The 27513-nt window shown below is 39.5% G+C and overlaps 1 protein-coding gene across 2 annotated transcripts; it reads left to right on the forward strand.

The window, feature by feature from the left end:
* Window positions 1-118: 118 nt before the first annotated feature.
* Window positions 119-26177, forward strand: tbx4 (T-box transcription factor 4). 2 transcript variants are annotated; one of them, XM_039598147.1, is made up of 9 exons: window positions 119-352; window positions 4063-4208; window positions 4368-4462; window positions 11937-12056; window positions 13187-13334; window positions 21595-21747; window positions 23380-23468; window positions 23606-23841; window positions 23930-26177. In XM_039598147.1, exons 2-9 carry the CDS (start codon window positions 4065-4067, stop codon window positions 24583-24585), a joined length of 1641 nt encoding a protein of 546 aa, XP_039454081.1. In that variant the 5' UTR covers window positions 119-352; window positions 4063-4064; the 3' UTR covers window positions 24586-26177. The 2 variants fall into 2 exon arrangements, with proteins under 2 accessions (XP_039454081.1, XP_031584416.2); XM_031728556.2 differs by lacking the exon at window positions 119-352 and having other exon boundaries at window positions 3937-4208.
* Window positions 26178-27513: the final 1336 nt, after the last annotated feature.

The raw sequence follows: 27513 nt of genomic DNA on the forward strand, positions 1-27513 counted from the left end.
AGCAAAGCTCTTGTTGCAGTGTGTGTGTGCGTGTGCGTGTGTGTGTGTGTGTTTCCAAGAAAATAACCCACTGAGATCCCCCCTCAGAGCTCAAAGTGCGCACTGCACAGGCGCAGAACGCGGCTTGTCGATAGAGAAGCTGAAAGGCACTAAGGCAGCCGAACCGACCGGCACTTCCCAGCGGACAGCCGCCGCCGCTGCAGCCGTCAGGACAGCGCTCGAGACGAGCAGTTATCTTCCAAAAGCACGTGCAGCCGCGGTGGGAAGGGGAGGAACCCTGCTGTTTGCAGGCCGAGGACCGAGCTGCTGTGCGCGGAGATGGATTTAAGCAGATGATAGCAGACTGCGTGAGGTACAGTAGAGACGCGTCCGCGCTGCCGACCGACTTGTAAATAGTGCTGTCTGTTAAAGAGAGGAGAGCAAGGCTGTGTCATCCAGAGTGTGATACTCTGTGGGAGAATCAACCCACTGTAATTAACCCACTGTACTCAATCCACAGAGCAATCTGACAGGGAAGCGCTGAAACTGACAGTCAGGGAGAGAGAGACAGAGAGAGAGACAGACTGAATGAGAACTGGGATGAGCAAGTCTAGCTTTTTATTTCTATCTTTATTTACTTGTTTTTATTGATATTTATTTATTTCAGAACATGTGCATGCTGTGTTTTTTTTAAAAAGCTACTATTATTATTATTATTATTATTATTATTATTACTTTAACATTATTAAGAAACCCGACTTTCACATTTTATTTACAAACACTGGCCTGTGCTTGGACGTTTTCACACACCAGCTTAAAAGTAATTAGTTAATGATACTGCTATTTAAAATATTTCAAAATCCATGGTTCACTTCATATATTTTATAATATTTGTGTTGAATGGTTTGAAAGCTTTTCGTGTTCAGTTTTTTGATTGTTTTAAAATATTATTAGGAACAGGGCTGGAAGCCCAGCTTTAATAAGAAATATACAAGCTGCTGTGATCATTGCATTTCATACTAAAAAATGACATGGACTAAAAGCCAGAAAATTGCTTTATTGTTTTCATACAACAGTGTTTACTTATTTTATTTTGAGGAGTTTTTGTTTGTTTGCATTGAGGTTTAAATGCTGTCAGCTGATTAGAAGCAGTGGAAGGTGTTTTTTGTACATAAGGCTGTTTGTTATTGAGAAGGATGTGTTGAGCACTGATGCCCAGGCCTTCATGGTTCAGAGCTGTTGACACAAAATGGCGGCAGGTTGAAATATGTTACATCTGCCTCACACAGTTAACACATCTCCACACACACAAGCATTGTTTTTAGCGTCTTAGGCTTTTGGTATTTGCTACTTCAAACTCTGCCGTCTTTCTGCAGACCTCTGGAAAATATTTGAACAACAGGCCCACTGATGCTGGCTATAGCGTGGGCATCATGAACAGGAGACATGGATCTAGAAGTTAAATGTGTCAGAGAACGCCACACCAGCACAGACGGTTGTTGCAGTTTCCCACGGGGGAACATTGAAAACCTTATTTTGTGGGAGAACCTTTAATTGTTTTTTTAAAAATCAGATTTGACCTGTGATTTTCTGCATGATATTTTCATGTCCCAGTGACCACTGAAATGAAGAATTTCAAAATGTAAAGGTTCAAAATGATTGGTGCTTTAAGATGGCTGCCAAGTTTCACGACTTTCTTCTGTGAGGCCTTTGGCCAAACAGTTTTCCTGCTTGCAAGTCAAGTAAAAGTGAAGCTTTGCAGTTAAATGAGCAGCTCATCTGTATTTGTGTGTAGTTTGTTTCCCCGGTTTCTTGCTTGCTTTGCTGCACAGCCATTACTTCTTTGTCTTTGAGTGCACTATAATATTTTCCAAGCAGATTCATTTAGAGCAAACATTTCTCCCTGTAAGCAGCAGGAACAAACCAGACTCCCTTCAGGATTTACATGTTTAAATAAAACCTTTAGATGCTGAAAACATATTTGATGCCATGGATTTGTTTTCATGTATTTATTTACAGTCTATCGAAATGTTATAACGTGCAGAAATATGTCCTGGAATAGTGCTCAGATTGGATGTCGTGTGTGAGACAGAAACAGGCTCATGCATGTGCTGTTGGCTTGTGCTCATCAGTTAAACAGAACTAGTGAAAGGCCTAGATTCACACTGTACAAAAAAAAGAAAAGAAAAAAAGCTCTGTAGCTGTTTCTTCGTCAGATCTTATCTTTATTACCTTTCACAAAGGTCTCCATCAGTTTACACTGGATGCCACCTCTCCAGTTTCATGGCTAAGAGAGTGGTTTCTCTATGTTTACAGGCTCACATCCACAGTGTGCAGCCCTGAGGCTAGGAGACCGCAGCAACAGGTTTCACACTAGCACACTCTGAGCAGCTTTTGCCTTACAGAAGTACAGAAGTATTTCCAACCATTAAAAATGATCTGACAACTAAACCGTAGTTAGAAAATGCCACTTCGTCTAACTTTGTGGAAGGAAACTTTTGAGTTAAACAGAAGCATTTGAAGCAGAAGTAATAGTTCAAACTTGCAGTACCAAGCACACAGAGAGCTGCATCGAGGTTTGAGGCAGGAACAGCCGCAGTGACTCTGTACGTGTGACAGGCAGGACAAAATAATAATGACAAGGATGAGTTTCCCATTTTAACTGTGTATTACTTTGACTTGATTTTTTTCTGTTAGCAGTTCTGTGTTTCAAATCGAAATTAAGATTTCAGCCTTTCAGAGCTGCACTCTCAGCTGTATTTTTACTGCAGCGATGTTCACTGTACAGTGTGTCAGCCTAATTTACTGCTGAGACTTTGACCCTTTTGTGGAGTCTCGTGCACAAATCTTTAATAAAGTCTGAGCTTGCTGACTGGCTGTCATGGAGCTAAACATGTTTAAGTCTCTACGGGCCGAGGTTCACATGAGATGGTCATCAGGTGCTGGCGTTCTCTAGATTAATGGATGAAATGGAGCAGTAAGAAGCACAGAGAGTTTTGTGACCCTCAGCTAATAGAAAAATGTTTGCCTCATTGCTGGCGTGAACTTCAGATGGAAAAATGTGCTTATGCATTGTTCATATCTACTTAAAAGCAAACAGTGTGTGAGGAGAGAAGAGAAATATTGAAACCTCGTTCCTCTGTTGTGCCACTTGAATATTTTCACTGTATTTTTTTCTCTCTGTTTGTATGCCCAGTATTAAACCACTACTTGGCTCAGGTTTCCTCCACAGAAAATTTGACAGAATATATGAACAACAGCAGCCAGTGGTACCTGCACACCCAGCCCAAACCAAAGATTTCCACTACAAAAATAAAGGCTGATACAACTAAAGCAAGAAAAAAAGTCATTGTATATTTATAGCATTCACTTTTTCAAAAATGCTTCAATTGGGTCTAAAAATGTCATTCAAATAGAAAATCTTTCATTGGCAAAAAGTGTGCGGTTTGTAATGGAAACCTGACTTCATACTACAAAAGCTTAGCTGGAAGTTTTTATTTTGGAGAAGGGTGAAGTTTTACACACTCCAGTTAAATCTTAGAAATTCATATTTAAATTCAAAAACCTAAATATGTAAGATAATGGCCCGCAGCTGTGCAGGCTCACAGTCGCAAAACATTTGATCTGCACTCACACTGACGTGCAATCTGTTACATTTGTGTAAAAAAAAAAAAAAAAAGGTGTGGCAAAAAGAATTGTTGTTGAATAAAAGGTAGAATTGTTTTATTTCAGATCATTTTTTAAGTTAGAAAATTAATAAAAACTAGTGTTTAAAACATTTAATGAAAAACAAAAACTTTGAAATAAACGTTTTGCTTCCACATTAATCATTACATAGCAAAAAATGATCATAGCTTAATAAAGTTCTTGGCACCACTGATTTAAGGCCAATACTGTTCCACAGTCATAGAATATATATAGGAGTATACTTTATAAACTGTATATTGTAAAGTATATGACATGAGGCTGCATTACATCTGGAAAATGTCCTGTGCCAGGTCTGACACACAGTGGCAGTTCCCCTCAGCTTTCACTGCTGCTCACTGATAAATCTGACAGCTGGGTATTCTTCTAATCCTGCAGCGATGCTTCAGGAGAAAGCTTCAGCTGTGACGGACGAACATGTGAGCCGGCTCCAGACCGGCGGGGAGACGGATCTGCTTCCAGACCAGTCGCGACTGGGCCTGTCCACAGCTCCCACTGTTCCCAGCTCCACCGAGCCCGACCAGGTACGCACGGAGGGCAATCTTGCATCTTCTGGATGGACTGTTAAATAGTACGCTTTAGGCTGATTTATAAATAGCTCCATTTGGTGTTTATATGCAACTATTTTGTATTTTCTTGGATGGTCTGAGTTGTTTTGATTGTAACTGTGACTCTTCCTTCAGAACATTGAGAACATTAAGGTCGTCCTTCACGAGAGGGAGCTGTGGAAGAAGTTCCACGAGGCCGGCACTGAGATGATCATTACTAAAGCGGGGAGGTGAGTGAGGCATGTTTCTGATGAATCATAAAAAAATTAAAAGAAATGTTTGAGTTCATGTGTGCAGTAGTATTTCCATTTTACAGCAGAGTAAATACTCTGCTGTAAAAATACTTCAAAAGAGATACATTCAAAATGTAATCTAAGAAAATCTGCAATTTCTCGTGGTTTTTTCGGTCCCTTGTATTACTGCATTTTTGTTTGGATATTGGAACACGTGAACCAGCCAGTGTCTGCTGTCAGGTATAAGCACTGGAATAAACAGTTTGTTCAGACGTGGAGTGAAAGAAGAAATATTAAACATCTGCTTAAATCTCTACAGTAAATGTGTTTTCTGCTGTTGTTACATTAACGTACTGCATTGCAGGATTTATGGTGGAGTTTATGAAACACAAAGAGTAGCCTGAAAAGGTTTTTCACCTGATTTGAATCTCCCCGTCAACAGTAACCTTTGTTATTTATGTAACATATTGAAATGTAGCGATACCCTTCAGAGTGAAAACATGCACAGTTTTCTGGAAAATTGCAGGCAAAGTGATTTTCTAGTGATGGATTCATTATGCAAGATGAGTATCATATCTTTCTGGGATCATCTGTTTAGACAGCTCATAGTAACATACAGCAGTTATGATTTTGTCTTTCAGGAAGAGACAGAAAGTTCCTGCTGCGGCGACGGCATAATTGAAAACACAAATGACTGCTCGGCTTGTTGGATTTAATGCGACCTGAGGATTAGATAGTGAGGCTGTTGGACATTAACCAGAGAATGAATACACTCTCAAACTGACCTCCGCCTCTCATTCCTCACGGGATGTTTTTTTCCTCAGCGAAAAATGTAAAAGGTCACCACATTTTTTCCTTAATGCTGTATAACCGTAAGAGATGGGCTTTTCCTTGTCCAGCTAATAAAGTAGGCTCTGAATCCTTAAAGCCCTTTGAAGGGCTGTACAGTGGTGTAGCTGTGCAGCTGTGCTGGAAGACCTATCTGAGTTTACCTGCAGTCAGTCTGCAGCGGGCACGCTAAAGGTCGCCAAAAAATTGGCTTCATCGCTTACAAGCAACAGATCTGAAAATGATATCGACACCACACTGAATTATTTAAGCACGTTATGAGTAGTGCATGTAGTGCTCACTGTCTCATCGTGGTAGCAGGTATTTTAATCATACTGCAGCAAGGAACATTTGGCAGTAGACCAGCGAAGCAGCAGAACATTGTATTTAATGTGTCGTTTGAACAGACAATAAAAATACAGCCAAGAGTGAGAACCAGGCATTACTGCAGACACAATCCCTGCTTTATTTTTATTAATTTTTTATTATCTCAAAGTGTATCAGAGAGACAAAAACATCACAACAGTTAGCGTTTGTCTACTAATTTGGAGAAATTTCTCAAAAGACTTATTTATTACATTTATTGAGGTCATAAATACATGTAGATAGAAAAGGAATGAAAGACGAAAAGAGGCAGATTACAGCCTAGATACCATGGTCAACGGTAACTTTATTGTCCCCAGTGGGAAATTGATTTGCATTATGGCCACACATTAAAAAACAAACACTCAACAAATAACAAGAGAGACAGATATTAGTTCTTGGAATTATGTTGTAAGGAAAGAATGCATCATCTGAATGCGTCTGAGGCTCACACACCAGTCTTTTCTTATTCTTTAGGGTGAGTGCAGCTTCAAAGAGTAGCTAGCATGACTGTAAGCTCCTAATGATGAAGCTAAAAAATGATTCATAGCAAGTAAAGTCAACCATCTTAGAAAGCAGTGTTAGAATGCTAATGTTCATTTGCACTAAACAAATAGTTCAGCCAAGTCTGAAAATGCTATAAAGGGAATTTAGTTGTAAACCAAACTACTGGATAAACTAAGACCATTAAAGTCATTCTGGGTGATGTGATGGCTGCCACACAGGTACGTGCATTTCTGTAGAGCTAAACTGAATGGAAATCCATCTAAATGCTGTCCAGACTGATTGGTTGGACAGCAGTTATATACCAGCTGCAGGTTTGTTCTTGTGTATATGGCTCTTGCTTTATTTACTGTAGTGCTTTGCACAAAAAAAGCAATATCGATAAAATGACATGAAATACTGTCTCATAATTACTGGTTAATCACATGACTCTTAGACTACAGTCGCCAGAGGTAGACGAGCCAAAAATTGTACTCAAGCACTACCTCAACATAGTTTTACTCAAGTAAAAGTAAAAAGTAGCCATCCAAGAAATTACTCAAGGAAGAGTAACAAAGTATTTAGTGAAAAAGGATACTTAGTACCTGATCATAACATCTGATTTAATGCTTAAAAATGAGATAATCAGACACAAAAATATAAATTTTAGTGCAAATTTTTGTATTTGGAAAAAAAACTACATATAAAAAACATGATTACAAAATAATAAATCTAAGCAGAAGAAACATTTTTCCAAATCATTATTAAACTAATATTTAGAGAAGGTAATATCAATATATGTTAGAATGGTAAAGTGCTTGCAGTGACATATATGGTGTAACTTTACTTCTCCAAATGGCCCAACAGGCTCAGCAGATAGAATAACATCAAAACAACAAAGAAGAAGTCTCACTTTGACATAAACTGCATGTTTGTGTCTGTGTCTCATGGATTTTGGGTTAAAACGTGTTTATTACTCATTCACTTAAGTTACTCACACTGAGTACAGTAGCCAGAATTTTTTCTCAAGTAAGAGTAGTGATACTTCATAATAATATTACTCAAGTAAATGTAACTGAGTAAATGTAATTAGTTACTACCCACCTCTGGCAGCCGCACACACCAACACAAGTCCCTGTCCTAATGAAGGCACACATCCAATCTTTCTTTTAGTTGATCCGTATGAAGAGACGACACACAGCAAAAATGAAAAGCAGCCCAGAGAGAATTCAAAGTGATCTCCACTGTTATTACTTCACAAACATGAACCAGTACAAAGGGAGGCTTTAAGCTTGACTACTCATTACTGCTTTTGTTACCCGTTGAAGTTCAGGCTCTGGCTGCTGAGCCGAGGTCTGCATACACTCAGCTCTGGGTTCTCGGCTAGCTTAGTGTTAGCATGCTATCTGTGGAGGTGCTAGCAAAGAGCAGAACTTCTGTTAGCAGCATAATGTGATTTTTGCTCCTAATGCAGTTTGAGCTTTACCACCGCGCTCTTGTTCTTTTGTACAATAAAAATAAAAGTGATCTCCATATATCTGTTGTAGGTGTTGTAGTCTCCAAATAACATAACGTTGGCATCCCTCTGTAAAAATGGTTGTCGTTGGCTAATATCCTAACCCAACTAAATGTACAGTCTAAGGAAAGCCAATCGTGTTCAGATCTAATTGGAAAGGTGATTTTCTGAATCATTGATTGAATCACATTGAATGAATGTAAACATATGCACAGGTTTTTCAGGCATCTAACTTTATTACCGACCACAGTCATATAGTACTGTTTTGAACATGTTTAAAAACGTGGTCCAAGAGACATTTGGACCAGCACAGAGGTGATTTCAAGCATTCTGACACATCTGTTTTCTGGTATTCTACTATCGTTTGTCATGCATAAAATAAAACAGTTCTCATTTTCTATGTTTGAATGGTCACTTCAAAAGAATTGCCAGTATAAATACAGTTAAGGGTGCACTTTATACCAACTATGTCATCATTCAGATTACATCATAGGTTCAGTTGTGATCGAGTTGGAACAATAGAGCAAAAGACAGACTTTGGAACCTTTTAGCTTCTACCTGTGAACTCCCTCTAAACAGGAGAGTCTGCTTGTGGCTTCAAATTAGACGTTTTTGTTGTTGTTGTTGTTTTTATTTATTTTTTGTTTTCTTCCTTATTTTTTGACTTTATTAAGAACTGGTGAAAATCAGGAATCAAGAACAACTGACAGTTTTAATTAAACTGACCTAAATCACAAATAAACCCTTTAAAATGGGAACATAACCAATAAAGATGATATGGCTCCATAAATTTGCAGAATTCTGATGTTACCAGAATGAGGTAACGTGATGTGATGGTGAGGGAAGAAAAAAACACATTCATAATAAAATGTGAGTGTTATGTGTATTTAAGCTATGGACAGTTTGAATTTCTCCAGTTTTGTCAGATATATATATATATATATATATATATACATACACACACACACACACATATATAGAGATATAAGTCATAAAGGGCATGCCAGGGTGCCCTGGTTTTAAAAAGTCAGAAATCTACTGTTATAAAATGTGAAGCGGGTCAGTGCAGAGATGGGAGGGGAGTCAGGACAGATGCAGATGAACCATAAGGATCCCATATTTCCCAAACACTCCAAGATGAAACTAGCTCAGTCCTAGCTGAGTCTAGAAGACTTGTTATGATGAGTGTCATTGTCCAGGTGTAATCCTCCTCCTTCAAAGCACCCACCGCAGCTCTTGCCTCACTCTGCCTCTTTGTACACAGCCCGTCAAGTGAGCAGGAGCAGTTTGATAAGAGGAACCCGGCGCCCACAACAGGCCTTAGTCTACTAGCCTGTAGCGCTTCATCATCCTCATCCCACCCCCCCTTACCCTCAACACTTCTTTTGATCTCGCTGTAGTACTGCAGATTCCCAGAGAAGGAATGGATCATTGGAGGGCCTAAACATGTGGGATTGTTAAGAGAAACAGCTGGCTGGACACAGAAACACACACACCCTGACACTGATATCATACACACACTCACTGACTTCCATTTCTCATGCCCCCCCTTAAGTTCACTCACTTAGTCACACTGCTGAATGTATACGTATCCCTTCATGTTGTCTTTGAAAAGCAGTTATCCCGGCTCGATTTAATTCAGCGTTTTAATACATTAGACTTAAAATAGGGGCGGGACATAATATTGATACTGCAGTAAGTACAGTATAATGAATCACCTCATCTTGTCATACGTTACTTGTGCACCAGCAGCAAACACAGATATTTTGGTCGCACTTTATAACAAGTCAATAACCCATATCGCAATATTTACTGTCCATGTTTTAACGAAAATAGGATTTAATTATCTAAAGTAGTTCCCAATGGTACTTTATGATGCTACAGTAGAACAAGGGAGTAAACAATTTTAAAGGAAAGGACAAACAACTTGTACTATTTAGGAGGTAAAGATATTTTATAATACACACTGCTCCCTTAATAATATCGAATAATTACAACATCCCCTAAAATACTCTGAAGTGACTTATTAAAAAAATAATACCTGCTTTCTTTCCACTAAAATGCCTAAAGGCATTTATTAATTATCCTTTCCTTGAAGACAGCTGTTGGGTAACTACCTATTTGTATTTAATATTTATATTAGTGTGATTAGCATTAGTGTTACTGTTGGGTTCCCACCCTAGTTTTCACCACAAGCTAGTAAATTTAATTTTAATTTGCGATCTTTCACTCACTGATTGTGATTTTGCTCATTTCACATATATACAAACTTCCCAGAACATTTAAGTCTGCCACTTTTCAAACCACATACTGCTGTTAATTTATTCTGTAATTATTCAAATTTTAATTGTTATTAAAAATGTATTTTGTAAATTTCTCAACTACATATCCATATGTCCTTTAAGTGAAATAGGTTATGAAATATTTCAAGCCCAAGTGCCCCCAGCTAATTAAATAAATATATATATATATATCCAACCCTAAAGCTCAACTCTGAACAATCTGAATAATGAGGAAAATCATTAAAGAGGTGAACATATATATATCTTGACGTACTGTTTGCCTCTGTTTTTCAAACAATGGTTTTATATTCATTGTTTTTCTCCTCTCTTTTCCTTCCAGTTAATCTGGTTCTCCCACTAGATGTCATTTCAGCTCCCAGGGGAAAGTTACCGGTAGCTCACTTCTTATGTGCGGGGTTATTATTTGGTTATTCAGTTGAGCCTAATTTTCCTGGATAATTTAGTACCTGCTCACAGGACACAGTTGCACAGTGAAAGCGATGCTTGTAGGGAACCAATGTAAACACAGAGTGTGATGTCACTCAGCTATTCATTACAACTTCTACATTTACTTGCTCAAGACTGGATAAAGATCCCCCAGCAGAGTGAGCCGTGAGATAGTTATGGTCATATTATACAAATCCGAGGGCCACATGTGTTGACACAGGCCTCCGACTGCTCCGACTGTGTGCTGCGAGCGGAGCCAGAGATGAGCAGAGGTCTGTTTTGAATGTTCTTCTAAGATTAACCCGTCTTTCAGTGAGGATGATAGCAGGACTGATCTCTCCTACTGATTGGATTTGAAGCCTGGGAAAGAGATTTAAATTACCTGCTCTCAATCCCCCGCCGCCCCCTTCATCTTACGTGATGGAGTATTTACAGTAACACGATCAGCACTATGAACTTTTGAAGATGGGCATTTGCACCATTCGGAGCAGCCAGTACGCAGACAGAGGTTTTGATGCCTTGCAGTCCTCCCAGAAAAACACGTGAGGTTGTCCATTACAGTGTTTGACTATGTCACCATGGGCAACACCAGCAGATAAACTCCAGGCCTTTTTGACCATTGCCTCTTACCAGTGACAGGCCAGCTGTCTAATCTTCTGTCCAATCTGGGGTGCCATTAAAAACCACTTAAGGCTTTATAAGAGACTGCAGAGGCTTTTGCAAAATTTCCTTTGGCACAGATGGGATGAAAAAGTTTTTGGTTTCCCAGAAGAGGTCACAAAAGGTAGCTCCCCTCATGTGCTTTATAGCCTTGGCTGCTATATTAACATATTTGAGACATTTAAAAGATCAAGCATGTTCCCATGCTTTCAGTGACATCTCACAAATTGTTACCAGGCCATTTTTCTTTTGCTTTCACAGACAGGACTATCTTAAGCAGAGGTTTGTCAAATAAATGCTGGATTTGTAATGCGTTTGATGTAGTTTTCTGCTGACAGGAAGGTTTCATTAACGTAACATTCAGGTAGAGTTTACTTCAAACGTCCAAGATGGCAACTTTCTGTCTGTATCTCAAATCCTGTGGTCTCTGTGGGTCCTGGCTCTTCCAGTTCCCTCAGGAAAATCGCTAAGCTGCTGCCATGGAGCAAATCAGATCTTCAACTGCACCAGCATCGATACTGGTCTCTTCCTACAAGCTAAATTTTTTTTAATGGCCTACGAGATCCTTTCTTATGAAGAAAACCAGTGCAGAGCGCTACCATTGAAATTTGTTGCCTTCTCTGGAGTATGACATCATGTACAGATAACATAATCCAAACTTGTGTCCTTTGAAAGAATTCCTAATCACTGACTTGATATATTTACGCACTGTGCAGACAGTGTTTAAGCTCATTAATTTTAAAGCCGAGGGTGGACAATTCTGTCCATATTGAGGCCAATTAAGAGCTAATTTGTGTGGCAGTAGCTGAGATCAGCTTTTCTGGGAATATTTCATGTTGTTGAAGAAACATAGAGTGTGTGTCTAACAGTTTTCCTTTGGGTTCTTCAACAGGAGGATGTTTCCTAGCTACAAGGTCAAAATGACTGGGATGAATCCCAAAACCAAATACATCCTACTTATTGACATTGTCCCGGCTGACGACCACCGCTACAAATTCTGTGACAACAAGTGGTGAGTTTCAAAGGACACAAGATGAGGTGTGTGTGTGTGTGTGTGTGTGTGTGTGTGTGTGTGTGTGTGTGTGTGTGTGTGTGTGTGTGTGTAGGGCTGCTCCAGGTCTCTGCCAGAAGTACTTGGTAGGCTTGGCTCCACTGATGTAATGCATTACTGTTCCTAAATTAAGTAATCACATTACAGTTGCTTAGCAAACAACCATGTCACTTCACCAGCAACGTTTGATTGGCCCCAGTTCATCTCACTGTGTGTGTGTGTGTGTGTGTGTGTGTGTGTGTGTGTGTGTGTGGGCACTTGTTATTGTCATCATTATACTAATACCTTTCCTGTTAAAAAGTTACAAATAATGTGGAATACATTCTATTTTCTGAGCATGGCTTCCTTCATTAAACATAGTAATAATCTGTAAATAAATAGTACCCCTCCAGAAGAAGCACTCCTCAGAGAAGTCTGTCCATTCCCAAAAATGCATGACATCCACTACAATTCTTCTAATTCCTTATTTAACCCAGAAAAGAAGAAACTGAAAGAGGAACAGCTGCTGGTTTGTTTCAAATATTCTGAAAGAGCAGAACATTTGGAGTGACCTAAGCAGGTAACTGTTACTGTGGCTCCTCACCAGCAGCACCTCCTTACTGCAGGGCAATTGCAAAATATTTATAAAGAAAAGAGAAAAACCTCCCAAGTTTGACTGTTTCTCCAGCTGATTTTGTATCTGGAGTTGATGACATTATAGTCCTCCATCCGTTAGCACAACAAAATAGCTGGCCCTGCCTTCATACTGAGGGCAGACAAAATAGTTTTGCCAGGAAAAGCTTAAAAAAAGAATTCAAGCAGACCTTCAAGCAGAGTTGTTTTACAGCCATTTGTTTCTGATCTTGTGGCACGGCATGCAGTTGGTGGGTTCTGGTGTTTCTCAGTGACACCTTGCAGCAGTATAATTAGGAATGAAGTTTTAGCAGGGAACACTGCTTTTCAGTATAAAGGATTTAATGCTGCGAGGGTGGAGAGCCTTGAGACTGTTGTACATTCATGTTAAACTTAAAGAAGCTGGCATAGTCCCTGAAAAACAGCACTGGCTCTTGAAAGCAACTATGCACTCTGTTCCATTTGCAATCTGTTTTTAGGATGGTGGCTGGGAAGGCTGAGCCGGCGATGCCAGGCAGGCTCTATGTGCACCCTGATTCTCCTGCCACTGGAGCTCACTGGATGCGGCAGCTGGTGTCATTTCAGAAGCTGAAGCTAACAAACAACCACCTGGACCCTTTTGGGCATGTGAGTAGCTGTGGAGGATGTTTAAAGAATCATTTAGTGATTTTAGAGGCTGTAGCGCTTTGCGATGCTTTGCTGTCTAACACTGCAATGTGAATTAAATGTTAATCCCATGTTTGGAATGAGATGCTGTGTCCATCCATCTTTAGAAAACACTTGGTGACTAATATTCACAATAGATTAAAAATGGATTAAAAAAAACCCATAACATTAATGGATGGCTCAATACTTCCAATATGAGTTACAAAAAATAAAAAACAGGCTTGCTAATATAGCAAGTATAGAACTGACTATAAGCTAAGCTAAAAGCTAAGATATTTTATTTATCCCAAAGTTGAGAAACTCCTTCGTTACAGCATTTAAAAAATAGGTCAAATAAGTAAAATGGTATATATCTTAATATCTTTAAAATAATCAAATAAATACAATAAAATAAAACAAGTATGAATTTGAACAAAATTTTTAAGTAATAAAAACATAATTAATAAGAACATAAAATATTTAAAACTCAAGAAAACAAAAGGATTTATAAAAGGAAGTGAAACCAGCAGAGCAGTGCAATAAAGTTTGTGTCAAGTGCTGTGACGGTGCAGAGTTAAACTAAACTGTTAACATAACAGATGATTCTCTCCTAGACAGATGTGCTCGACTGTTATTGAATGTGGTATGAAAGATTTACATCATCCTGTAAAAGCAGATGCTCCTTTACCTGCTTGTTCAATGACCTCGTCTCTGCCACAGATGTGTCAATTTCACAGCCAATCACAGAGCCAATCTTTCTCATCAGTTCAGCAATCCAGTGTGTTGGTGCCAACAGGGTGAAACACACACTACACAACAGAAAGATTCATACTTTAAAATGACCACTGTGTTTAAATCACTGACTGTCAGTTAAAATTTAGTCAACAGTGTTTTACAGTTAACTAAACATGAAATTATAATGAAACATGCTAATGATAAAAGATAATAAACAATTGTTTCCAAACAAATTTATGAACATTATTGTAAAGTTGCAACTGCTTATACTAAAAAATGATTAATGAATACTATTTAATTCAATTCAGCTTTATTTATATAGTGCTAAACCACAACAACAGGTGCCTCAAGAGGCTTTATAATTCAAAGTAAATCCCCAACAATCGAACAACCCCCGATGGGCAAGCACTTTGGTGACAGTGGGAAGGTAAAACTCACTTTTAACAGGAAGAAACCTCCAGCAGAACCAGGTTCGGGGAGGGGCGGGGCCATCTGCTGCGACAAAAAGCGCACTGTGGAAGTACTAGTGTATAAATATATGGTGAGTGAAAAGAGGTGAGAGAAGGACAAACGCACAGTGCGCCATGAGAAGCCTCCAGCAGTCTACACCTATTGCAGCATAACTAAGGGAGGATTCAGGGTCACCTGGTCCAGCCCTAACTATATGCTTTAGCAAAAAGGAAAGTTTGAAGCCTAATCTTGAAAGTAGAGATAGTGTCTGTCTCCTGAATCCAAACTGGAAGCTGGTTCCACAGAAGAGGGGCCTGAAAACTGAAGGCTCTGCCTCTGATTATACATTCTACCTCTATTTAGTGTCTCTGTAAACATCATTTGGCTAACTATCTAGGTGCAACTATGGCGTGGACGGTGTCACATTAAGAGGTCTCAGATGCTCCTCTCTGTATTTTGCTGATGATGTGGTTCTGCTGGCATTTAAGGACAAGGAAAGGAAGGACCGAGAGACTGACAGACAGATTGCAGCAGCATCATGGTGAAGACAGCAAAACTGCTGACCTATGTCCACAAGCTGTGGATAGAGACTGAACGTATGAGATGACGGATAAGCTGCACAAATGAACTCCTTCTGAAGGGCATCTGAGCTCTCCTTTACAGATAGGATTCAAGAGGGTCCAGAATACACCTGCTAATATTCCTCCATGTCAAACGGGGTCAACATCCTGTATGGCTCCTGGGTGTTTCAGGATTGTTGATATGGGAGGAAGTCCAGGGTTAGGCCCAGGGCACTCTGGAGAGATAATATCACTGAGTCAGTAAACACCTTGGTGCCCTGCCAGAAGAGCTGGTGGGGAGGTGTAGGGGAGAGGGAGGCCTGAGTGTCATTGCTTACATTGCAACAATGGCAACCTGGACCTGGATAAGCAGCTGAAAGCAGGACTTTAAAGAATGTGGGCTGATGTCAAGCCCAGATCTTGGTGAGATTTATGCACCAAAACTGCCTGGTTATGTTTAGAAAATGTTTGTGTTTATGTTGAGGTTTCTTCCTGTTAAAAGGGAGTTTTTCCTTCCCACTGTCCCCAAAGTGCTTGCTCATAGGGGGTCATATAATTGTTGGGTTTTTCTCTGTATGTATTATTGCAGGGTCTACCTTACAGTATAAAGCACCTTGAGGCGACTGTTGTTGTGATTTGGCGCTGTATAAATAAAACTGAATTGAATTGAATATCTGACTGATAGATATGTGAGCAGCAATATCATCGTGCTGTTTTTCACAGGCTGATTCATGATGGAAAGATGGAATGAAGAGATGAAGTGTGTAAGAGAGAGAACTGCAGAGGGAGGTGAAGAGTGTGACTGTGGCAGCACTCCCCAGGGGGATCCTGGGATAGCTTGTCTGAAGCCATCCCATCAATGGGCGGGCTCATTAGGTTCATAACCTCTCAGATCAGTGGCGGGGCCTGCTGTCAGATTGAGTTGAGTGCCTTGCTAGTGATAAGGGCGAGTAATGAGGACAGAGCAAGTTAGAGGCCAGGCAGGGCCCAGATGACGCCCAGACCAGGAGGTGTGCAGTAAAACAGTGCCTGAAGTAGAGCGACAGAACTCCTAAATATGCTCTTTATATAATGTGAAAACAATACTTTTGACCATAGCTCTCACTGTTCTTCACTGTATGGCATCAATAATTACAAGTTTAGTAGTAGTAAATTAATTGTAATAGAAAAATTCTCATATTGGAAATTCATTAGATAATATAATAATGAAATTAGAGTCTAATCTAAATGTTTGATATTCTCAATATTTTATGTTCTGTTTTATCCAGGGCTGGAGCCAGAGTTTAGAAATAAGGTATCACACTAAAGATGTAGAACCTGTGCTCCAGTGACCTGTAGAAAAAGCTAAAGAAAGTAGGTCCGAGGATTTTTTTAAAACAGGGATGGGCTTGATTTTGTACATCTTCCACCTTATGCAGGAACATGTGTGCACAGACAATTATTTAAGGTAAAACAGAAATATTCCTTCACTTAAAATAAAAATAGCACAAAGGAAAAAGCTACTAACTCAGTGGTTCTTGCCCCACTTTGCTTCTGATTCAGTCAAAGTGCTTTAACCAGTTATAATTCATCATGAGTCAGGTGTCAACACAGGTCACAGCTTCTCTTTTTTTAATTCATGCCTTGAAAAACAAAATACTCGGTGACGTCACAGCCAGTTACAGACATTAATTTAAATACTATCCACTTTTAGCAATGCATCCTGTTCTACATCACCAATAGAAACTATCTGCTCGTTCTTGCCAGCAAACAGACGCTAGCTACTCAGGATTAGCTACTGTTAGCCAAAAGATGCTTTTAAGGAATGAATGAAGTTGCTCTTCGGTGTATCCATCAGAGTATGAACGTGCGTAAATGTTGGATAGAAAACATTCATGAAGAAAAATATGTATATGTGTAGGAAAGTATTATAAAAGGACAAGTCCGTTTCTCATTCAGTCATTGATACAGACGTTAATCTGTCACTTATGCACCTTTAAAACCTCAACAACAAAAAACTGTGGTGCATCTATAACTAGTCTAAGTGCTTTTCAACAATTCATTTAAAAAATATAGAGATATCTTAACAATAATAGTAAAAAACATATTTAAGGGTTAACTCTGAGTTTTCTAGGAATCCAGATTTCACCAAACACCATCCGACCCATTGTTGTAATAATGGAAAGAAATATTTTAAAATGATTTCACTGGCTGTAATATGGCCAATGAAATCATTTACTTTACTACAGAAAATAACTCATTGCCTTTTCAGGACTCATCTCAATCAAAGTAATCCCCATTTTTTAATCAGCTGAGATGAAAGCAATTTCTTTAACTCCTCACTGATCTAAGAGGGCTTCCCTGATCAGTGCTTTCAGTCACCCAAGAGTCTCCAGTGTCACCCCCAAACAGCAGCCAGACAGCAGAGCAGACAAAGGTCAATGGACAGCCTCCAGTGAATCAGCCAATAGCTTTATCTCTGTCTCCACCCTGCCTCAGCAACAGAAGTAAGTGAGCGAGGGGCTGGTCACTGTTGAACCTGAGCCTAGCTCCCCATGCCCTCTTCAACCTTTGCTTCTCTTTGGGAGTTCCCTGGAGGTGAAGACTCCTCAGGAGAGTGTCTGGCAAAAGAAGAAGGGAGCCGAGGTGCATAGCTTGACGATTATCAGCCCTGACAGAGCTGGACTAGCGCTGACCCTGCCCTACTGTTGCTAACGCTTCACTGGGCACAGCACTGGGCTGTGTTGAGAAGAGTGATGCTATTGAGCTGACCTGCAGATACCTAACAATGTAAACACTACACACACTATACACATGCCACCTGCTATATACTGGCACATAGCAACACTCACCTGTGCTGGAAATGAAAAACCAAGATCTCATTCAACTCGTTACTTACACTCATTAATTAGTTACAACTAAAAGGTTCAGTTTAACATGAGATTCAGTGGGAAATGTTTGGTACTTAAACAAGCGAGAGGGAGACGTTGGCGTGCAGGGCATTCAGCCAGAAAGGTTGTTAACATTTTAAAACTGCTACACACTGACATTACACAGTCTGAAATTCATTGTTTCATATTTCCAGGAAGACATAAATGTGAGACAAAAGTTGCATTGATTTGCACAAAAACATAATAAATGTCCAAACTGAAAAACAATTACCATTTAAAAAAAGAAATAAGGTCATTTTGAATTTAATGCAAGTAACAGCGCAATATTTACAACTGTGTACCTCTTAACAAGAGTCCAAAAAAAACATCTGGGAAAAGAGGAGAGAGGAGTGATCCCCACTGTTGTGTGATAGAGGATTCTGGCTGCCCAACACTCTGATTTCCTCTGTGATATTTTTCATTTTGGGTTGTTCCAATTGTTTTCAGAAGAGAAGTTGTAAGAGATGCAGTATGCAGAACTGTCTTGCTGAAATATGCAAGGCCTCTTCTGAAAAAGATGATCTCTGGATGGAATATATCTTCCTCTAAAACCAAATATTGCTCAAAAATTGTTCCACAATTTGACGTTTTTTGCAGATGGCGACGAACTGCTTCCCATTTTTATAGCCAATCATGTTACAGTTAAACTATTTATTTGCAGAATGTTCCTACAGCACTTACTTTTCCAGCCTTTTCTGCCACCGTCCCAATTTAGACATTTTTGAGACAAATTCAAAATGTTTTCATATTTTTTATGAAGTTTTTAAAATGTCTCAGTTTAAACATTTGCTATGTTGTATTTGAAAAAAACAGCATCCCAACCTTTTGGAATTGTGAACACACACACACACACACACACACACACACACACACACACACACACACACACACACACACACAAACCAACACACACAGTGTCACACTGGTGCTTATGTAAACTTTAGACATACCGCCTGAGGGCACAGAGACCATCTGCAACTAAAACTGTAATTTTGATGCATTCTCAATCATCCAGGAAAGTAAATCTCCAAAAGTTGAATCTGTTCATCTGGACGTAGCGTTTTGTGGGAGAAACGTTTCGTCACTTGGATGAGTGACGCAAACGTTTCTCCCACAAAACGCTACGTCCAGATGAACAGATTCAACTTTTGGAGATAAAACTGTAATTATGACTATTTTCAGTGCCAGTTTTCATGCTGTCAGAAAAGTTCTACCTGTTGTTAAAACTTGTTTTTTAATTGCGATTAACTTGATTAGAAAGGCACTATATACATTCCAGTTCATTATTGCTAATCTTACAGTGTAGTGATGAAGTATTTTCCCCTGCTTGATTTCTTACTTTTTTGCATATTTGTCACATTTACATGTTTCAAATTATCAAACATTTTTTAATAGGGGGAGCTGAGTAAATACAAAATTCATTTGTGATGATTTAATGTATGAAGGGAAAAAAGTTAGTCAAACCTTCCTGGCCCATTTTGAAAAACCTAATAACTGGTTGTGCCACCCTTGGCAGCAAGAACTGCAATGAGTCTTACAGATGAATGTGTGGGGATTGTGGCCCGCTCTGCTTTGTAGAATTGTTTTAATTCAACTACACTTATAGCATTTCAAGCATGAACAGTGTTTAAGATCATACCAAAGTATCTCAAATGGGTTTAAGTCCACAGAATATTTTTGGGGATCATCAAGATGTTTTTGGCAGATGTGAGATGAGCTTTGATGCTCTTTTTGGTCAGCAGTGGTTTTCTCTTTTGAACTCTACCATGGACACCATTACTGTCCAGTCTCTTTCTTACTGTTGAATCATAAACTCTGACCGTAACTGAGGCGAGTGAGGCTTGCAGTTCTTTAGATGTGCCCATGGCAGGCCAGCCACTCATGGCAAGGTTCACCAGCATTTCCAGTTTTCTCTGGAGAAACGATTCTCACTGTGATTTGCTGGAATCCCAAAGCCTTAGAAATGACTCTGTGACTCTGTTCAGACTGACAGATGTCAGTGACCTTGTCTTCTCAGCTGTTCCCTTAGACTGAGGCGCAAGCCTACTTCCCTTTGTCAGACCTGTTAAATCTACTGATTTAACAGGTCTGGCAGTAATCGAGCCTGATTTTAGTGAAACTAAACTTCACTGAACTTAAAAATGTGGTTAATCAGTAGATTCAGGACGTATGATTAAAATTTATTGATGATCTTAAACATTTAAGTGTAAGAAATATACAAAACACTAAGAAATCATGAAGAAGGCAAACACTTTTTCACAGCACTGTAAATTATATCTATTATCAATTTTATTATTTTCCATTGCTCAAAAATAAGTCACATAATGACTTTTTGTGAGCTCCAGGATCAGTTGGCATGTGCTGCTGCTCTGGATTACCTCAGATTTTCAGCCTCTGACACTATAAAGCTAATGAAAAAGGAAGAATTCAGAATCTAATCATCAACTACGAATACCACAACCTGCTCTGTATCACTCCAACATACTGCATTCCTGCAAATTTTCCTCACAGTACTGCAAACTAACGTTTTAGCCTCCACTAAACTTTAACTAAACCCTCTGGTGCAGTATTATCTTTTGCTATTTTCAGCAACACAAATCTGTGTATTTCTTTTTCATTTTGTTTCACAAAAACATATTTAAGCAAACCATCTGATTTATAAACTCTAAAACTAATAAGGAAATTATATTTAAGATTTAAATGTTGATCTCTTAGCTTCCTCCTCTCTTTAGTATATCTTTCTCCATCTCTTATTATGACAGTAACATTTTTTATCTTTCTGGGAAATATAGCAGCCACACATTAGCTAACAGTCATATTTGTGACAAACTGCACAGGAACATTTTGTGTATTTGCTGATACTTATTTGAAATTACCCTCTTATATAAGTTTCTGCTTTCAAAATGAAATAACTTCTGCTTCTTTCTCTTATGTAGCACTAGCAAGATGATGAAATACAGCAAACACCACTTTATTTTACACACAGGTATAAGGAAAAGTTGATGTGTTGAGGGTGGTCAGTGGAAGCTGTTACCGGAAATTATTAATCGTTCTAGAGTAATATGCATTAATTTGCATTTATCAGCTTGAATTGCTCATTAACTGAAGATTCTGCATGGCCAACTTTAAACCCTGGTTATCACAGACTAAAAACATTTTTATGTTGATTCGTTCTTTAAGTTCAGCCTGTAGCTTTCCAAACTAGCGGTGAAAAACAAATAAGAGAAAAACTGAGTTAATCTACATGGATTCATCCTTCAGCCCGCGAAACACATAGTGTACAGGAATATTGCATTGTTTAGTCTTGTGAGTTGCAGAGTGGGATCTCCATGGATCCAGTTAGTTGTCCACACAAATGCTCAACTAGATCATGTAGGAAGTTTGGAAACTGGGTCACTGGCTTGGTTGTGTTGTTTTGAGAAGTTTCTGTGGTATGATGCGGAGTCAGAGATTATCAGTGTTATTCACTCGTCTGTGGTTTTAATGCTGTACTGTAGCTGATTGATGTGTGTGTCCTCTAGTCACCATTCACATCAGGTATGCTTAGTAATTTTGAAACTAAATTATTGCCTTCTTTTTTCTTGCTAGATCATCTTGAACTCCATGCACAAGTACCAGCCCAGGCTACACATAGTCAAAGCTGATGAGAACAATGCCTTTGGATCAAAGAACACTGCTTACTGCACCCATGTCTTTCACGAGACAGCCTTCATCTCCGTAACCTCTTATCAAAACCACAAGGTATGTCTCGAATATATGCTATAATAATTAGCGCTGGTTTAGAATAGTCTGTCACATTTGGCAGGCTATTCTTAAGTGCTCAGAGGGTATCAGGAGTTTTAACGAAGTGTGAGGAAAAGCACCATAACCTGACCATATAAAGCAAAAATCAAAACCAAAAAACAACCATAACCATGCAACATCATGTTTTTAGTTTCTATGGTTATCTCAGTGGGACTTCCTGGTTAATTAAAGGTAATACTAGTAATAAATAATTAAAGCTGTTTTCAAGCTTCCTCCTATGTTTAGATCACTCACCAAATCTTGTTCAGGCAACTTCTAGCTTCACTGTGGAGATAAAATTGGTTAACACACCAATCGAGTTGTGTGACAAACTGAGCTGACTTTCATGTTGAGGGTCTTCACTGCTGTTCTCTTTCTAAAACCCTAAGAACAAACATCAGTTCTCAGCAAACGTGTCTACATTGTCTCAATGCAGTACACCATGCCAGGAGCACCACCAGCCTTAACTGTAGCACATGTTCACTGTACATTGGTGCAAGTGGTCAGAACAGGATTCCCGGGAAGTGATTTTCAAGAGGAAGGAAGTATGGAAGTACTGCAGAAGCACTAGGAATAACCTTGACAGGAATAGTGACTGAATCTTCCATTTATCAGCTGTATTTAGATAGCACCAAATCACCACAGACATTGCCTCAAGGCACTTTATGTTGGAAGGTAAAGAACCTACAATACTACAGAGATAACCCAGACAATTAAACAACCCTCTTTAAGCAAGCACTTGGTGACAGTGGGAAGAAGAACGGGAAGAAGGAAGAAGTCTTCTGCAAAATCAGACTCAGGGGGGTTCAGCATCAGTTGGGGTAGATGGAACCAAAAGAGAAAAAATAATACACTGTGAAAGAGAGCCAGAGATGACTAATAACTAATCATTTAATCCAAAGTGGTGTCTAAACTAACAGTGAATGAAAAAGACTCCCAACAGCCTAGACCTATCCATGGGGACACACCCACCTGGAGGGCAACAGTACTGCCCTCCGGCTATCCCCTAAATGTCTTTGAGTTTAATTTAGCCAAAATGCCAGATAGTTGCTGTGCTAAGCAATCTTTGTTTACAGCTACAGTACCAGAGGGGTGTAGAGTATGGCACCAACGTGTGAACACACCTACCCGCCTCCTATTCTACGATCTACATGCCCCAGCAACCACGAGTAAATCAGCAGTCTGAGAGTGCTCTAACTATTATAACATACTGTGAGGTTTGTAAGATAAGATGAGGCCTGATCATTCAAGACCTTCTATGTGATGAGAAGAATTTAGCCAATGAAGCCAATATAGGGACTGTCTCTGTCTAGTCCCTGTCGCTACTCTTGCTTCAACATTTTGCTTTTCAGGGAGTTTTTAAAACAAATTGATTCTAATTATTAATAATTTTATCAATTAATTCATTATAATTAAAGTATGAATACGTAATGTGAAGTCTTGTTGCTTTTAAAGGGTAGAGTCAGACCGTCTTGGTCAGAGCTCACAGTTATAGACTGATGAAATGGAAATGTTACTATAAAAGCTCTTGCCCAGTATCAGCAGGGACTTGTACAGAATAACAGCTTTATTAAGGTCTCATTTTCCTAGATCACTCAGCTGAAAATAGAAAACAATCCATTTGCTAAAGGATTCCGAGGCAGTGAAGAAGGAGATCTGCGCGTCTCAAGACTTCAAGGGTATGTTTACAGAAAAAGGAACCAGGAAAGTAAAGCTGATCTCATAAATCCATTTAGGACACTATAACTGTCAGTGAGGGTATGTATACACGGCAAACTAAATATACTTCTACTCTATCACTTCCACTCACCTACAGGAAAGAGTATCCCGTGATTTCAAAGAGCATGGTTCGCCAAAGGCTCATTTCAACGCACAGTCACCTAGCGGGGAAACTTGGAGCAGGAGTTATCGCGGGGCATCCTCAAGTACTGTCCTCTTACCAGTATGATACTGGGGTTCCTTTGCCTAACCCAGACTCCCAAGATCCCATTTCTACTCACTTCCCACAAAGCAGAGATCCCAATCTTCTTTATCACTGCTTCAAACACAGAGGTATGTTCTGCTGATAATTGTGCAACGTCACAGACGCCATTAGCTGCAATTGCCATTAACTGCAGTTTTCTTTGTAACAACATTGCAGATAACGGGCGACACTTGGAGCTCGGATGTAAACGGTCATACCTGGAGACATCAACCGCAGTCTCAGACGAGCATTACTTTCGGTCGCCTCCTTCTTACGAATCACCCTTACTCTCTCATCCATACCGCACTGAGGCAATCACTTCTAGAGAGGCGTGTATGTATGGCGGTATGGAAACAGAGTCTGGATCCGGGGCGGCAGACGCAGATGACCTAACCAACTCTCCTTCAATTAATTGTAATATGTGGGCTACAGTGCAGCCGTACCCTCGCTACGGCATGGAAGGCGTACCCTACCAGCCCTTTACTGCTCACTTCACCAACTCAGCCACGGTCACGCCTGTGGTGCCACACCCGGCATCATCAGTGGTGTCACGACCACAAGCCGACTTGGGCGTCTACAACTCGGCTGCAGTCCAGCGAGGTCTGCCTGTGATACCACCTTCAACCTCTTCTTCATCAAGCTCTCCATCTTTCCCGGGATCCAGAGATAGTTCCGGTCATCCACCTCTGTACCACAGGAAACCAGGATCACCACTCCTACCTCACCGAGATTTCTCCAGCTATTCAGCACAGGGTACAATATCCATCCGGGAGCCAGCTTATCAGTACCAAGTGGGGCTGAGTAGCACAGGGAGTAACTGGACTGACAGCTAATGTCGGTCACTGGAGACATCAGTTTTCTCATATGAAGGTTTCCAGAATCCCACTGCAGGGTGCCAGTGCCAAGCAATGCTAATGAACTACAGTCATGTTGCAGGCAAACTGAAAACCAATATCCTTTACACCCATGTGTTCATACTGAATCAATATTCCATCCAATGCTGTAGGTGGCAAACAGTGGCAGACCTGCTCTTTACTTAGTCAGATGTGTAGGATATGTGCTATAAGCCAGTGATCGGGTGGAGTGGGGCGGTTCGGTCACACTAAAATGCAAATCATTGGTTTGAATGGCACTTGAAGTGTGTCAAAGGGATCGCTACGGGTACAAAAAGTGTTACGGTTGTCAGTGTCTTCTCCTATCAAGGTAGCATTAGCAGAAAAAACACTTAGGAGGAGGACAAAGAAAATGAAATAAACAGAAGTTAACAGCTGCGCTGTTTAGTCTGAGAGACACGAGTGCTTTTCAGTCCCAAAATAAAGAACGGTCGCTGGTAGTTCCTTTTTTTTTAATTCATGTCAATAAAATGCATAGAAAGACCCCAAAAAACAATCTGGTCATGTCCCAAATCTTTCTTTTTAATGACTTCTGTGGTATGTGTTTGTGCATACCACGAGCCAATCAAATGCTAGATAGACAGAAGTACATATTGTAGCACAACTTCAAGTGTGTGACGTCGATCAGAGTCAAAGCTGTGCTGTCATTTCAAGTCCACCTCTAGCTTTTTGCTTCATCGTGGAGATTTCAGAGTCTTGAACACGACATCAACATACACCGTGTTCTCATTTTGACAAAAGGTCCATTCCATGTTGGGTGACCATGAGTCGATCAGTAGTTTTTATAGTGGCAGATTGGTGTACATGGGATTGGCTCGCCAAAATAAATGACAATGGCCAATTTTATTCCCTAGTTTTGAGTTTTAATTATGCACATGTGCCAAAAATAGAGTTGTTACACTTTTATCTACAGAGTAAGAATGCATTAAATCCAGTGTAAAATAAGACTGATCAAAATATAAGGAAGATAAATCCAAGTTCACGAAAGCTAGCAAGACAGTCTTTCCCCATGTTGTTGTACATACATAAAGAGGTATTAAATGAAGTGAAAGGTGTACCACAATCCACCATGATGGCAGTTGTTAATATGTAAGTTTCTACAGGTATGTTTGTCGATACTAGCACTTAAGAAAAAGTGTTGCGAGTATAAGATTCAGGAAACACCGCAGTGGTGGGTCATCAACGTTTGGCTCCAAGTGATGACTCGAAATCACACTGAACACCAAAGAGTGCTCAGGAGGAACCAGATGGGAGCTTAAAGAGCTGTTGTTAAGCCAGCACGAGTACTAGAAAAGACAACGCCTCGCCAGTCCGACTCCCAGATTGGTTACTAGGAAAAAAAATCCCTGCACAACATAAAACAGCCTGAGCGGACAAGGAAGAGAACGTCCTCAGTAGAACTGCATTCAGTAAAAATCGGAACTTGTATTGCCAACGAAAGCTTATTTGTACGATATGATATAGGTTATACATTTGTACATTGTCCTTTTATTTCATGTAAATTCGATATAACATTTTTGAATACTTGGACATTTTTGCACATGTGATAAATAAACATTTTCATGAATCTAACTGTCTGATATAATTAATTAAAGACACTAAATGACATAAATCTCAGTTCCAAATTTTAGCAATTACAATTTATTTATTATTATGAAGAAAAATGTTCAGAATTTATATTTAAAGCTATTAAAATCTGATGATAAATAATGCCAAGTCCCATAAATAGCATTCCAGATGATTTTGCTGCCTAACAACAGTTTATGATCTATGACGATCAGCTTTAACCCAACTTTAATCAAAATTTCACTGAGCAAATATCTGACATTTGAAAAATGTTGGCGTTGGACATAATTCATCGTGTTGGTTGTGGTTTGACTATTGCAGAGTGTCATGACAATTTTTATTCCAATCGGCCTTTTTACTCCTCACATGCAAACATGCAGAGCTCAAAGAAAAATAGCAAACATTTGAAAACTTTTAAATACTCATTCTGCTCAAAATCATTCAGATTTTTAAAGAGACATTATATCAAAGTAGTTTGATAATCTTTGGTGCAATTTAGAGATTTTGATGTTGCAAAACACACAATATATGGCTCTATGGCTGCAGTCACGCTTGGTGTTTAAGTGAAACCCTCGTCCGTCCGCAAGCTTGTTGCTAAAAGGCTTTTGATGGTAAAACAGCTTCAGCCTGAGTTAATTTTAAGAACCTCAGAAGTGTTTTTATACCTTTTGGGCCAGAAATTTCTCACTGGTTTGACACTGAACGCCACTGATTTATAAAACATAAAGACCACTACTTGACACTTGTGGTGTTGTCTAACCGAAACCCAAATATGTACTTATAGTACAAGTGTCCACTTGGGTAATAATCAGTAAATGTCAAAGTGTCCTGCAATCAAAAGTCAATCTGTTGAAAGGAATGTAGAGACAGCAGGATGCGTGTATCAGCACGGCGGGCACTGCTTTGCCTCACATGCAGCTCTCGTTAGATCATGAGTTATGCTGATGGCCAGGTCCTGGTTCTTGTCAGCACCTCTTTCTCGAGCTCTTTCTCAGCTGCTGATGTAGTTCACATGAAGGATGTTCTCATCATAGAGCGCTCACACTCCAATCAACAAATCATCAGCCAGCTATCTTGAAATGTTGAGCCGTAAGTTGTCTGATAATAGTAATCCGACATTCCTTCAGCTGTCAGAGCAAAGTTTCATTCAGCTAGGGTGCTCCCAGATTTCCTTAAAGGGCCATACCAGTGTTTTTACTAATTATGACTACTACAGATTATGTATGCTCTTTGCTTTGTTTGTTTGCAGCACAGCTTCAGATTTTCAGTTTTAATCGATGCTTATTCATCTATCTGTTATTT

This window comes from Oreochromis aureus, linkage group 14 (assembly GCF_013358895.1).
Source record: "Oreochromis aureus strain Israel breed Guangdong linkage group 14, ZZ_aureus, whole genome shotgun sequence".
NCBI lineage: Eukaryota > Metazoa > Chordata > Actinopteri > Cichliformes > Cichlidae > Oreochromis > Oreochromis aureus.

Coding starts and splice junctions, on each gene's coding strand:
- tbx4 (XM_039598147.1), top strand. CDS start 4,065: ATGCTTCAGGAGAAAGCTTCAGCTGTGACGGACGAACATGTGAGCCGG. Junction 21,748..23,379: donor CCTCTTATCAAAACCACAAG/GTATGTCTCGAA, acceptor TCATTTTCCTAG/ATCACTCAGCTGAAAATAGA. Junction 23,842..23,929: donor TCACTGCTTCAAACACAGAG/GTATGTTCTGCT, acceptor ACAACATTGCAG/ATAACGGGCGACACTTGGAG.